Source organism: Hydractinia symbiolongicarpus, chromosome 11 (assembly GCF_029227915.1).
Source record: "Hydractinia symbiolongicarpus strain clone_291-10 chromosome 11, HSymV2.1, whole genome shotgun sequence".
In the NCBI taxonomy this organism is placed as follows: Eukaryota; Metazoa; Cnidaria; class Hydrozoa; order Anthoathecata; family Hydractiniidae; genus Hydractinia; species Hydractinia symbiolongicarpus.
In genome coordinates, this window is record NC_079885.1 from 25408261 (window position 1) to 25420941 (window position 12681).

A 12681-nucleotide genomic window follows, 5' to 3' on the forward strand; every position below is an offset into this window, starting at 1 on the left:
TTTTTTTGGGGGGGGGCTAGACACAACCAAAATATTATTGACATTATCTTCGAGATTCTTCAACTGTAAACATTGCTATCAACATATGTTATTTATCTTCAGTAAGTATATTCAATTTGCATATAGCTAATGCGCACATCGCGACCGTTATTTTTCAATCTGGTCTAAGTACACACTTCTTTCTAAGAAAAAAGAACGGGGACTTCTGTAATTGCAATGAGTTTGCTCGGACACTTCCCTGTCGGGCAGGTGAAACATGTTTCACAGAAACAGGGAAGAAGCGGTACCTGCTCCTGATGAAGGCGATTTTGGCAAACTGACCATTCTCGTTGTTTTGACAGTCCGCTCCCTTCGGTTTTCTTCCGTTCTGTTTCATTCCATTATTCGTCTCAGCATTATATTATATAATTTTTTTTTGCGGAAATAATGTCGCTGAACGCAACATACGCCGATGAAGGAGATATAAAAAAGACAGAAATTTTCTTCAGCAATCTTAACAATAGCAATATCCAACGAATACGGGGCGAAATTCATAAGTCTATAAATAGTGACAGCTTTTTCCCAATACACACATGGCCTTTAGATATGCAGTTATTGTTTACTAACCTCCCCCTATCCGATTCAGATACATTTAAATTAATTTTATTTATGTTTGGAAATGGTTGCTCCCCACAAATTTGCATACAACATATTTTATGTAGCCACTTTAACAAAAACGCTAGGAAAACGATAAAACGCATCCACCAAATTAGATGGATTACAACCAATTTGGAACACAAATTCAACACATGGTATTATCTTGACATATTTGAAAGCAAAATGCTCTTTTTGAGTGGGATACCCAGGGAATCGTTATAAAACTATTTCACATGCACCTCCTTTTTGGTTTCCCCCTCCCCTTTTTAACCAAACAAAATAAATGATAAAGTGTTGTTCGCTATTTTTTGCTTTGAAATTTTAGTCTTTAAACATAGACTCCGATCAACTCAGTGCTGGCGTTCCAGAAGACGTTGACATGTTTGTTCCTCCAAAAGACTCCCCTATCTTCGTGCACCAAAGACACCTCGAAAAAGAAAAAAAACAAAGCTTGGACTTGCTCCTAAAAGAAAAATTAAAAAAAAACAGAACTCGAGAACTTTGGGCCATGCATAAATATCATCCCCACCATTTCCCTCACAAATAACCGAACTACCCACTGGAAGCAGATATGCCAACATACAGCCACCTCCCTTCACCATATTCTTCTGGAACAAGTCAATGAAAACATCACGCACATACAATCTAAATTAAACCAAATTGAATTACAATTACAGTACATACATATACCTACACCCATACCAGACAACGTAACGTGCGGCCAACCGTCTCCAGGTAAGTCAGGTAAGTATCCCTCTACACCTCTGTCTCCACCTGTGACCACAAACAAGAAAAAAACAATAACTAAAAGAACTACACTCCTCCCAAAAGATGAAATCAAACGCAGCGACCAGTACCACTCATGAATCTCAAAATCCGACCACCTAAATTATACTACAAAAACACCAACTCCAATTCCAATCGAAAAAACACCAAATCCAATGACCACCATAAAAATCAAAGAAAACCAAAACAAAACAATTATCAAACCCAACAAAAAGAATATAAATCAACAGCACCAGAAAGCACAATAAAATACAGGGATTATCGCTATTTTTAGTGATATATCTCTCACACACATACACCTCCCTACTGCCATGGTAAGCCTGTACAAAATTATTTTTCCAAATAAGTTTAAATCAACAAATTATGCTATTTTTTTAATTTCAACGAAGTGCAAATTTGAACAATCTCTGTACCCACCCATATACAAAATATTTTGAGAACAAGCGCGCTCGAAACATGCACTAGTGGCACTATCGCTTGCTATAATTACCGGTTTTGTCTAGGCGGGAGGCTGTGGAGCGATGTGCGTGACGGCATTAAAGCCACCGTCTTGCAGTAGTCACAAATTTCTTACCTCAAGCTTCTGGGGCATCGCGGGAATAAATGGTAAAGAGACGCGCGATAAATTTTTTTAGACTGGCAAAGGTTGTAGCTTTTTCACCACGGACTTCTAGGCTACAACCTGTTAGGGCAAAGTACGGCTTATGACTTAATATAAGTGTTCTTTGATTTTGCTGATTTACCATAACTACAACTGCTCGCGGGGGGCTGCATGGGAGGGTGGGCCGCGTATCGGATTGCGGACGCGTATTGGTGCATTTGACGTATAACCACTGTTCGACACTGATGGGTGCGGGGTTAATTGTCCTGTCGTTATCTTTTTTTGGGGGAGGGGGGGGAGGGGCGCACGGGGCACGTGTGACTAGACTTATTGGTTAAAAGGGGAAACTTATAGAAATACGGACTAAAGTTTGAAGGGTACCGCTTGGTACTGGAGCCGTCTATGCGAATACAAGGGTGTTTGTTCTGTCGTTTTACCTTTTTGTGGGAACGAGGGGGCGTGCGGGGCACGTGTGACTTCTATTATAGGTTGGAGGGGCAAGTTAGAGTATCATTTCTTTTTTCGTCACAATTTAGGCTAAATAAAAATTGGGTTGCACTGGGTTGGAATGAGCGTGTTGCTGAAAGTTAAAAACACATACACTTATTACCTACAGGCACTATTTCCGCAACTTTTAAACTATAAATATGCAAAGAAATTGACTAAACAAGGCATAACGATAAATAGTAGCACTACACATGACAAGGTACATTTTACGGACTGACATTAACAGTAAATTTTGATTCAGTAATATATATAAATAAACACAACACTCCCCCAGCGGAAGTATTAAACATTCGTTGTTGAAACGTGGAAAGTTCGTCAATTATATCTTGTTCATCAGCATGGTAAGTTACAACCAAACTACGAACTGCACGACGAGTAATTCGATTTATCTTTTCGTTATGGTTACGATAACGAATTTCGACTTTACGTATCTTCTTGTCTTTATCCATCACGACTGCTTCGACAATACCGTACTGATAATTTGAACATAACGGGGTATCTTGTTTCAGAAACAATACAATATCACCCTTTTAAATACTTTTATCTGATTTATACCATTTTGGTTGTGTCGTTAATTTCGGTATATGAGTTGATTTGCTTTAAATATTCGATCTGGATCATTTGTCACAATCATACTTCCAACGGGACTCCTCTCATTATTTCTACTCAATGTCAGACGATTTGGTGTAAGAAGATCCATAGATTCAAAGCTGGAAACTATGTTACCCATAGTTAATGGTAAATTGTTGATGTTATTAGCAATCTCTGCTGCAATCGTCTCCCATTGTATTATAGATAATCTTTTATTGATCAACGAAATTTCTAGCAACTGTTTTCACTTCTCTTATCTTTCTCTCCACTCTGCCATTATTGTACGTATTCAACTGATACATCCTTGTGTAAGTTGTGTTTGATGTCAACATAACTAAGCTACATTGAATGAAATGCTTTCACAATTTGACTTTCTTCGTCGGATAACAACGGTTTTGGATAGCCATTTTCACAAGAAAATTGCACAAACGCTTGAATAAATGCAGTTGATGAATAATTCTCCATTGTCTTAATTGCTGTACAAGAAGTTGTGTTGCAGCAAAACACGACCAACCAAATTTTGATAGTTGCTCTTTTGTGATGATGCAAGTATGCTCTAAACGGTCCACACATATCAACTTGAGAAATATAAAAGCATGGTGCAATAGTAACAAAATACCTTGATATTGGTCCCAGTGCTACTTCAACCTTTTCCCTTTGAATATTACAAATGTTTCGATTATAAATGCTTTCTTAAGCACAAATCTCCATACAGATTCTGCGCCAGAGTGCTTTACTGTGCTGTTGTACCAGTGAACATCACTAATTATGCAATATGCTAACGGGGAGTATCTATCAACCATAGGTACACAAAATGTGGTGGCTGACTGATCTTTCATTGCTTCTGTCATCTTTCCAACGATAGTTATCTCTTTAGTTGGTAAGATACATACGCCCAGTATAATACAGGATGCCATCCTTTTCTTGTTGAATTTCTCGTACTGTTTTCGTGCCGGTTTATGAGAGCAGCTTTTCTGAAGAAATATTTCTTAGCTTTTCGAATGTCGTCTTCAAATAGTAGCAGAGTGAATTTTGTGGTAATCGGTTGTTTCTTTATTGATTGCAATTATGATTGTCTATCACTAATAATACTTTTACGCACATTAAATACAAATTTGATAGCAATGGCTGGTATACGAATCACGGTTTTAAAACGGTATTTGTTGGTACCTCCTTTTGATTGCTTTGTCATTTTCTTCTTCAGGTATGCGGAATTTCTCCTTTAGTTCATTAATAAGTCGATCGGATTCATTGATACGAAACAATGTTGAACTTTCTTTTCAGAATCGGATGGTTTTCTCTTCTTCCACCTGTAATTCTTTCTTCTTTTGCTTGATCGCTTTAATATATTCACTGATTGATTTGTATTGAAGAGTGAACAATTTTCCATACTTTCCTTTATAATCTTCTCCAAAGTGTTTTTGAAGTTCTCCATGCTTGTGTCTCTTTTTAGCACGTAGTGATAGTGCTTGCGAAAGAGCTTTTTCGTATATTTCATTCGATGGATATAAATCACTCACACGATTACTGGCATAGATTTTTAAACAGCTAAGTGGTCCTTTAACAGAGACCTATTTTCCTCTCTAGACATATCCTCATCCAATTTCCAGTTGTCTACCAACAGGCTTGATTTTCGATATCATTCTGCGAGTCTGTTGTAGTAGCAATTTGGTAACATTTTCGCCAGTGTCAGATAATGTTTTGTAGTCCAATCTTTTGCTCCTCCTCATCGATTACATTGGTTCTGTTTGAATGTGGGTCTTTTAGGTCGGGTTGCTCGGAATACAATTCTAAAACTGCGATGATATGGCAAGTTAAGTTATTCAAACTGAAAGAAAATATATACAAATTTATTTTTGAAATTTAACAAACGTTTGACAAATAGATTGAAATATATTTATAAATACTCGTACCAGATTGCCCATGTATAAAACGGGATAAAATTGAAATGAATTACGCCCAAACGTTTTTTTGAAAGTTGATATGTATAAAATTTGATTGATACTTTTGTACAAAGTTTTCCTGTGACTACTAAGGTTTGTGATTTGACAGAATGAACGAAAAGTGTAAAAAAATGTATTATAAAGTAATTGACATGAAATCCCTAATGACACTATCAAGTAACAATTTACAATTAAACAATACCTGTAGCTAAGATGAAACATAATGATACAACACAAGTGGGACAAACGAGACAATGAGACGCGGGACTGGACAAAGAAATTGAATAAACAAGGCATAATGATAAATGGTGGCACTACAGACAAGGTAAATTTTACGGAGTGACATAAACAATGAATTTTAATTCAATAATATATATATATATATATATAAACACAACACTGCAAGTCAATTAAAAGAAAAAAACCTTCCCGGTTTCCATCCGGATTTCATATTACAGACCCCCAGCCATCCCGACCATTTTCTGTTTCAAGCACATGATAAAACAGAAGTTGATGTAGACGCCGATCAAATAGTATTGTTCCAATTTTAAGAAATATCACAGGCAAAAACAATTGACACGCAAAAGTTGATATTTAACAAGTTTTGTTGAAGTATGAATTTGAAGAAGATTAAAGCGAAATGTAAAGTTTTTAGGATTCATGCCATGTTATATGCATATATATTTTTTATTGGTAAATCTTTCAATATCACTAAATATCTGCGCTAGTCTCTATTTGTAAATTAATTCTCAAGGAGAACTGCAAACAAGGTTTTACTATCTCAAAACAGCACTGTATGTATAAATAGAAATACATGTTTTTGTGTGCATTCACAAATCAAGAGGGTTCGATGTTCGTTGTACTCTTTCGTTTTACCATCCGACACTGCCAACTTCCAAATTAAATTAATCTTTGAAATGTTCGTCCAGCATGTTGTCATGTTATCAAACCATCATTTGGAACATCCTCTTGTGTCCAATAACCTGCGTAGCCTTTTAGCCCTTTTTTGTCAATGTAAGGTAACTTTGGAAAATATTAACACTGTTAATATTTTTATCAATATTTATTTTGTAGAATGGAAAAACTAAAAAATATTTTTAAGGCATCATCGTTGCCATGGAAATGAGTTTGAGACTAATTAGTCCGTCGGGTATTTCTGAATTTAACTTTTTTGAAAATTTAAATGGTAAAATCATTAGATGTTTTTCGCTTGAATGTTTCATAATTCGTGTAATTTTGCAGAGCAATTCTTCTTATCATTCAAACATAGGTATGCTTCACAAGCACTACATTTTATATGTGGCCCAAGCTTCTTACTTGTCTTGTGCACACACCTCACAACGACCAGATCCGATGCCACCATTTTTTGGATTTTCTCGACAACCCATATGAAGATATCAATTGATCTGCCTTATCAACACCACCCATAAAATGTTGTAGTCTTTCATGGAAACAGGGCAATTGAAATCATTTCTTGTTTTATCTTTCTGTGTCCTCAAAGGAGTTGCAGATTCTGTTACATTAAAATTTGATAACATGGTCACAGATTTGTTATCTTTCCATTTGTAAAATACCAATCCTCCAGTAGAAACCTGATGGTCAAAGTCACGTCTTAGAAGCACTTTATCACTTTTCAGGTTCTTTAGCAAGTATATCCTGTCCAAACGTTCCACGACAATACACTTTATGTTGCAATAGGTATTCCATCAGGGATCCAGAGGTGAAATAGTTGTCACAATAAACTTCATGATGTTTACCGTTCAGAGAATTTGTTAGTTGGTACACTACAGACGCACCTAAACCGAAATACTTTGGCATTGAATCATCAGTCTGAATTTGATGCTTTTCTTAGTAAACTTGACGTTGATACAAATAACCATCCATGTCAGCATAGCCAAAATTTGAAACCTCTTTTTATAGGTTTCATTGGATTATATTGTTATAGACTGCTTCGACCCTTAAACAGAATCATGCTTTCGTCAACACTACCACCCTGAGATACATTGTAAATTTATACAAAGTTTGAGTTTTGCTAAGTAATAATTTTTCATTTTCATTAAGTAAATTACTCTATCGCCGCATGAAAATTGACGTTATCCAAACAGAGAACCTGAAGGCTCTCTCACTAAATAATGCGACTTTTATGCAGTGACGCATACCAATATGCCGCAGTTGAAAGAGAAAAATAACAGAGCTTTTCTGAAGTCCAAGGTGTAGCCGTTTAACGTGCGTTGGCTTCCGTTGCGTTGGCTTGATGTAAGTAATATCTAATGTAGAAACTTTACACAGCATAATAACTTGAATAAAGGACACTGAAAAAAGAAATTTAAAATAAATTTTAAACAAAAGATTTTAAAACTTCGTAAAGCCATCTCGTACAATAAAATATATCGTAAAATTCCTAGAGTAGACATCTCCTAACGTATTTTCCAACTGCACAAAAGGCCACTCATCAACACATTATTCGCGCACTCTCTAAATTTTTCAAACTTTCTTTTTCCAAATCTTTAGACCATAAATAATAAATACAAGAAATAGCGGAGAAAACCAAAACTGACTTGAAGTATACGAACTTTAATTAAACTTTCTTATAAAATTTGTCCACTTCTGACACTGGCTAATTTCCAAGGTGAATTTCCATTTAAAAGCGAAAGTGGAGCGGAACGGACAATGTGATTTCTGGATTATAAAAGTCGAAATATTTTTCCATTTTTATTCTTCTTGCAAACAGGAACGAAAAAATAAAAAAATCAATATTAGTACATAGCCAATCAAGTATTTTCTTGCTAAGTTCCGTTTTGCTTCGATCCATTTTGCCCCAAGTGTAAATGTAGATGGATTTTTGGTTTAGTTACATTAACGCGCTGATAAAATTAAAAATAACCATAAACCAACGTAGACAAAAACCAACATAACACGCGATGGTTAACTTGGGCTTCAACTTATCCAAACCTAAACAGGCAAAAAAGAAGCAATTAACTTTAGAATATTAACATATCGACCTTGCAGCATATTGCGAAAATATTGCTGCATATTATTGCCACAATATAGTTTATCAATAAATTGCAGGTTGTTTTCACACTATATTATGACGGCTGGATAGGGTCAATACAGAATAGAGTATTTCAAATACACAAAAATGTCTATATAATAATACAGAGACTGTGTCCGTCTGTCTTTCTGTAACAGGCAAAGTGGATTATATTCTTTGCATTTTTTTTAAAATCTTTAGTTTAATCCCTATAAAAATGTTCTGTATTTTATAAACGTTTTTTTGACGATTGCCTAGAATGTGATAAAATAAAGTGATTTCAGTAGTTAGGAAATTAATTGCTTGCTAATTCAAATATTCTGCAGAATATTTTAAATACACTGCAGAATATTTCATATACACTGCAGAATATTTCAAATACACTTCAGGAGATTTAAAATACACTGCAGAAGATTTCAAATACACTGCAGAAGATATTAAAAACACTGCAGAAGATATCAAAAACACTGCAGCAGATTTCAAATACACCACAGAATAAATGGTACAAAAATATTCTGAATGTGCTGCAAACTTTTTCAAATCACAGCGGTAAAAAATGAGGTAAAAACTCGCTCTTGTAAATTTTTTTGTACTTTTTGCCAAATTTTAAGAGACATTTTAGGCGGAAAGGAGGTATAATTTTCAAATTTTAGATTTGTGACGCAGAAGATATCGTTTTTTAATAAGTCGTTACCGTTTCTGGGAGGTGGAAAAGGTACCTAAATTTCGTCGTTTCGGGCAGTGTTTTCATATATTTTAGCGTAAATTTTAGTATTGATTTTTTTCTGCGTAGTTTTTAGTATAGATTGTAGAAACACTGTCCATTTCTACTTATTTTCTAGTTTCAAAATTTTGCAAATGTCCAGAGCGCTATACCTCAGGCGTTTGTTAATGTTTTTAAACAAAATTTTCCTGGAAAGAACACCACTCAGGCCAAAAAAAATTCTTTATATATCCAAATTAAGATAATAGAATTTTTTTACAAATACGAAAAACATGTTATTTGAACCCCTTACTATTACCTACGAAACTATATAACTAATGGCTTTTTATAATACAACTTTTTTTCGCCACGTTTTACTTTTAAACATGCTGTTTGAAATATTCTGCTGTGCATTTAAAGTACTTTCTGCTAATTTAAAAAATTGTATTTGAAATATTCTGCTTTCCATCGGCCCGTTGTGTCACTATTCTGTACTATTTATGAAATATATTGCTGTAACAACCCTAAGTTCAAGCCCCCTCAGTAACTTTTAATAGGCTTGTCTAAATGAATAAACTTCGCACACTTGTAGTACATCATAAAAGGACCAAAATGATAGCAGTAAATGTCAGCACTTTTTCTGTGAGGCCATCATCGAAAACATTCCAAAAAACTGTTATGTTGCGTGGGTTGGCAAAGAGGAGAAAAGAGACGTGCTTAATAAAATATGTCAGAGTCGATACAATAAAGTTCTTGGTGTATTATGCCGAGTAGAGCATTTGCGACATAACATCTCCCCATCGTTTTAGATTAATGTTTACTGTTTCTTAGATCGCAGTGGATATTGTTTTCGTGTTATATTATCGTCGTTGACTGTGTCGGGTTTCTGATCTGTTGCATTTGTTTTGTTATAAAGAAGTTTTGCAAATGAAATACGGCGTTTGATAACAATATTTGTTCTGTTATTTTTAACTGTTATTTGGGTGCCATTGACTGTAACTACTGTGTATATATCTGGTAAATATGTTGTTTGGAATTTGTTATTTCTTACACCCCTTCTTATGAAGACTTGGCTGTTAACTTTGATTGGGATTGCAGGACGGCAATGTTTGTCAGCGGTTTGCTTTGTGAGTGTAAGTATCGTGGTGACGTTTTGTTGTTCATTGTCGGTATTCCTGTGTTGATTTCACGACCAAAAAATTATGTTGAAGGTTTTTCGTTAGTTGCTGGATGAACGCAGTTTCTGTAATTCAGGAGCATTGATCGTAAGGTATTTTTCCAGTCGGTACCAGCGTCGAATGAGTGACGGATTAATTTACTCAAGTTTGGCATAAAACGCTCAGCTTGCCCGCTGCTTCTGGGCCAATAAGGAATTAAACTGTCATGTACAATACCACGTGATTTAAAAAATAGATCAATTTCATGACTGTCCCAAGGGGGTCCATTATCCGTTTTTATCATTTCGGGATAACCAAGAATTGAAAAGAGATTATCAAGGCGAGTAGATACAATATTGAACGTCGTAGATTTCATAACTTCAACAATCGGGAACTTCGAAAATAAATCTGTAATTACTAGAAAATCGGCTGCAATGTGTGACCATGGTGATGTCGATAATTCGGTCATTTGTACAGGTGTTGGTTTGTTGTGTCTCCCTATCTTTTGACATGATGGACATGTTGAATGAGATTTTCGATGTCTCTGTCCATGTGGTACCAATAAACTTTGCAACGTAGCAAACTTTTTAATTTTACTATACCAAGACATGAACGATGTGCTATTTCCATGATTTCGGAATAAATAAACGATTTCTACGTAATATAATACCATTAACTTCACAAAATTCTTCTTTATAAACTTCATATTTTTGTAACGAGGAACAATTGTCGGATGTAAGTGCTTTACATATTTCTTGAATTTCGTCCTCATTTTCTGAGGCTGTGCGTATTTCATTTAACGACATAGATTGTGGTACGGAATTATTTGTAATAAAATTTACATATTCATTTGTAATGTTTTCGCCAGTTGGAGCATTGTTACGTAATCTACTAATGTAATCAGCAATATTTTTCGCACCTTGTTTATAAATAATATCAAATCGGTAACTTTAAAGTTTCATCTGCCATCTTTCGATTCGCGGCGTAGCTCTAGTACGTGATGTTAAAATAAGCTTTAACGGATTATGATAAACTATAACTGTAAATTCTGCATGATATAAATAAACATGCCATTTTGAAACAGCGTGGACTACGGCTAAACTTTCTTTTTTAGGAACTGAATATTTTTGTTCAGTTTGAGATAATGCACGAGAGGTGTAACAGGCAGGCTTTGGATTTCCTTCGTCATCCGGTTGTAAAAGAATACCACCAATAGCATAATTGCTAGCATCGACCCACAATGTTATCGGTTTACGGGGATCGAAAAAGGATACAACGGTATTAGAAGTTAGCTCAGATTTTACCATTTGAAATGCCTGTTCATAGCGATCTGTCCATGTAAATTTTACATCTTTCTTTACCAATTCGCGAAGAGGGGTAGTTTTCTCGGAAAAGTTCTGAATAAAGCGGCTCATGTAAGTACAGAGTCCTAAAAATGATTTTAACTCACTTACGTTTGTTGGTGCATTTGCATTTGATAAGCACTGGACTTTTTCTGGGTCTGGACGGATACCACTTGATGATAAAATAATACCAAAAAATGATATAGTACTTTTACCAATTAACCCATGAGCTTTCAAACGTTTAAGGTGGTGCTTCTAGAAAAAAGCTATCTTCATTTCTAGACCAATACAGGTTATCATTTTTACAAAATTTGATTAAAAATCTTTCAAAATTAAGATTTTTTTTTTTTTTTTTTTTTTTTTTTTGGATTGCCTCGATTATCCAAATTACCACGGTATATATGTCAAAAAATGTCCGTATTTTAAAACATAATATCTTCAAAAATACATAAGCTAAGATCTTCAAACTTTGACTACACATTAATAACAGTTATAAAATTCATTTGTCATAGGATTTTTTTAATAGTCTCACTTATTCAAAAATTATCTGAATATATGTAAAATGTCTATTTCCAGACCATTTTTTCTACATGTTCGCCTCGATAACTCCATAACAAAAACCTTAGATTAAAAAATCCTATGACAAATGAATTATACATTTATTATCAACACATCCTGAAAATTCCATTCCATCATCTTCAGTTAAACTGGAAATATCATGTTTTGAAATTACGCAACTTATGCAAAAGTGCCAATTAGAGAAAATCACGTTCAAAGTTTTCAAATACATAAATATAACATGAATATTTAAAATTAGCCATTAAAATCCTCCTGCAACATAAGAATCAACTTGTTCAGTTTCTTTCTCTTTATCTAAGTATCCCTTTTTAATGGTTCTTAGTCTTTTTCTTTGTTTTTTTACTCTTTCCGTGGACTTCCTCTTCATTTGTTGAACACGTTTGCGGTCTTGGTTCATCAATTTTTCAAAGGTAACTTTGCCAGCAATACCAAATTCTCTATACACTGCTTTTAATCCACCACGACCATCATTGTAGTGTATAACAGCAGAATTGATACCAATTTCAAAGGTAGAACGACTAACAAAAATATTTTTGGGACATCGAGTCCAAATTATAGAATTGAAAGCTTTTTTTGTGTTTTGCGTTTGACCATGTAGACACCTTTTCAATAAATCATCTGAAGACAAGTCATTGAATATAGGTCTTATGATGGTGTGTATTGCAAATGGAATAGATATTTTAGATTTATATGTATTTGTTCCATTTATTTGGTCAAGTTGCCACTTACACCATGTGTTTTCAGTTCTCGGGCACATTGCATGTCGCTTGGCTGGGTCAGTAAAAAAATTACAATGCCAAAGTA

General features: G+C 34.7%; 1 protein-coding gene across 1 annotated transcript; it reads right to left on the reverse strand.

The window, feature by feature from the left end:
* Window positions 1-9998: 9998 nt before the first annotated feature.
* Window positions 9999-10565, reverse strand: LOC130613600 (uncharacterized protein K02A2.6-like). Its single transcript, XM_057434921.1, has one exon. The coding sequence runs from the start codon at window positions 10563-10565 to the stop codon at window positions 9999-10001; it is 567 nt and encodes a 188-aa protein (XP_057290904.1).
* Window positions 10566-12681: the final 2116 nt, after the last annotated feature.

What these genes read in the sequence shown, in the direction of transcription:
- LOC130613600 (XM_057434921.1), bottom strand. Translation starts at nt 10,565, where the DNA reads ATGTCTTGGTATAGTAAAATTAAAAAGTTTGCTACGTTGCAAAGTTTA.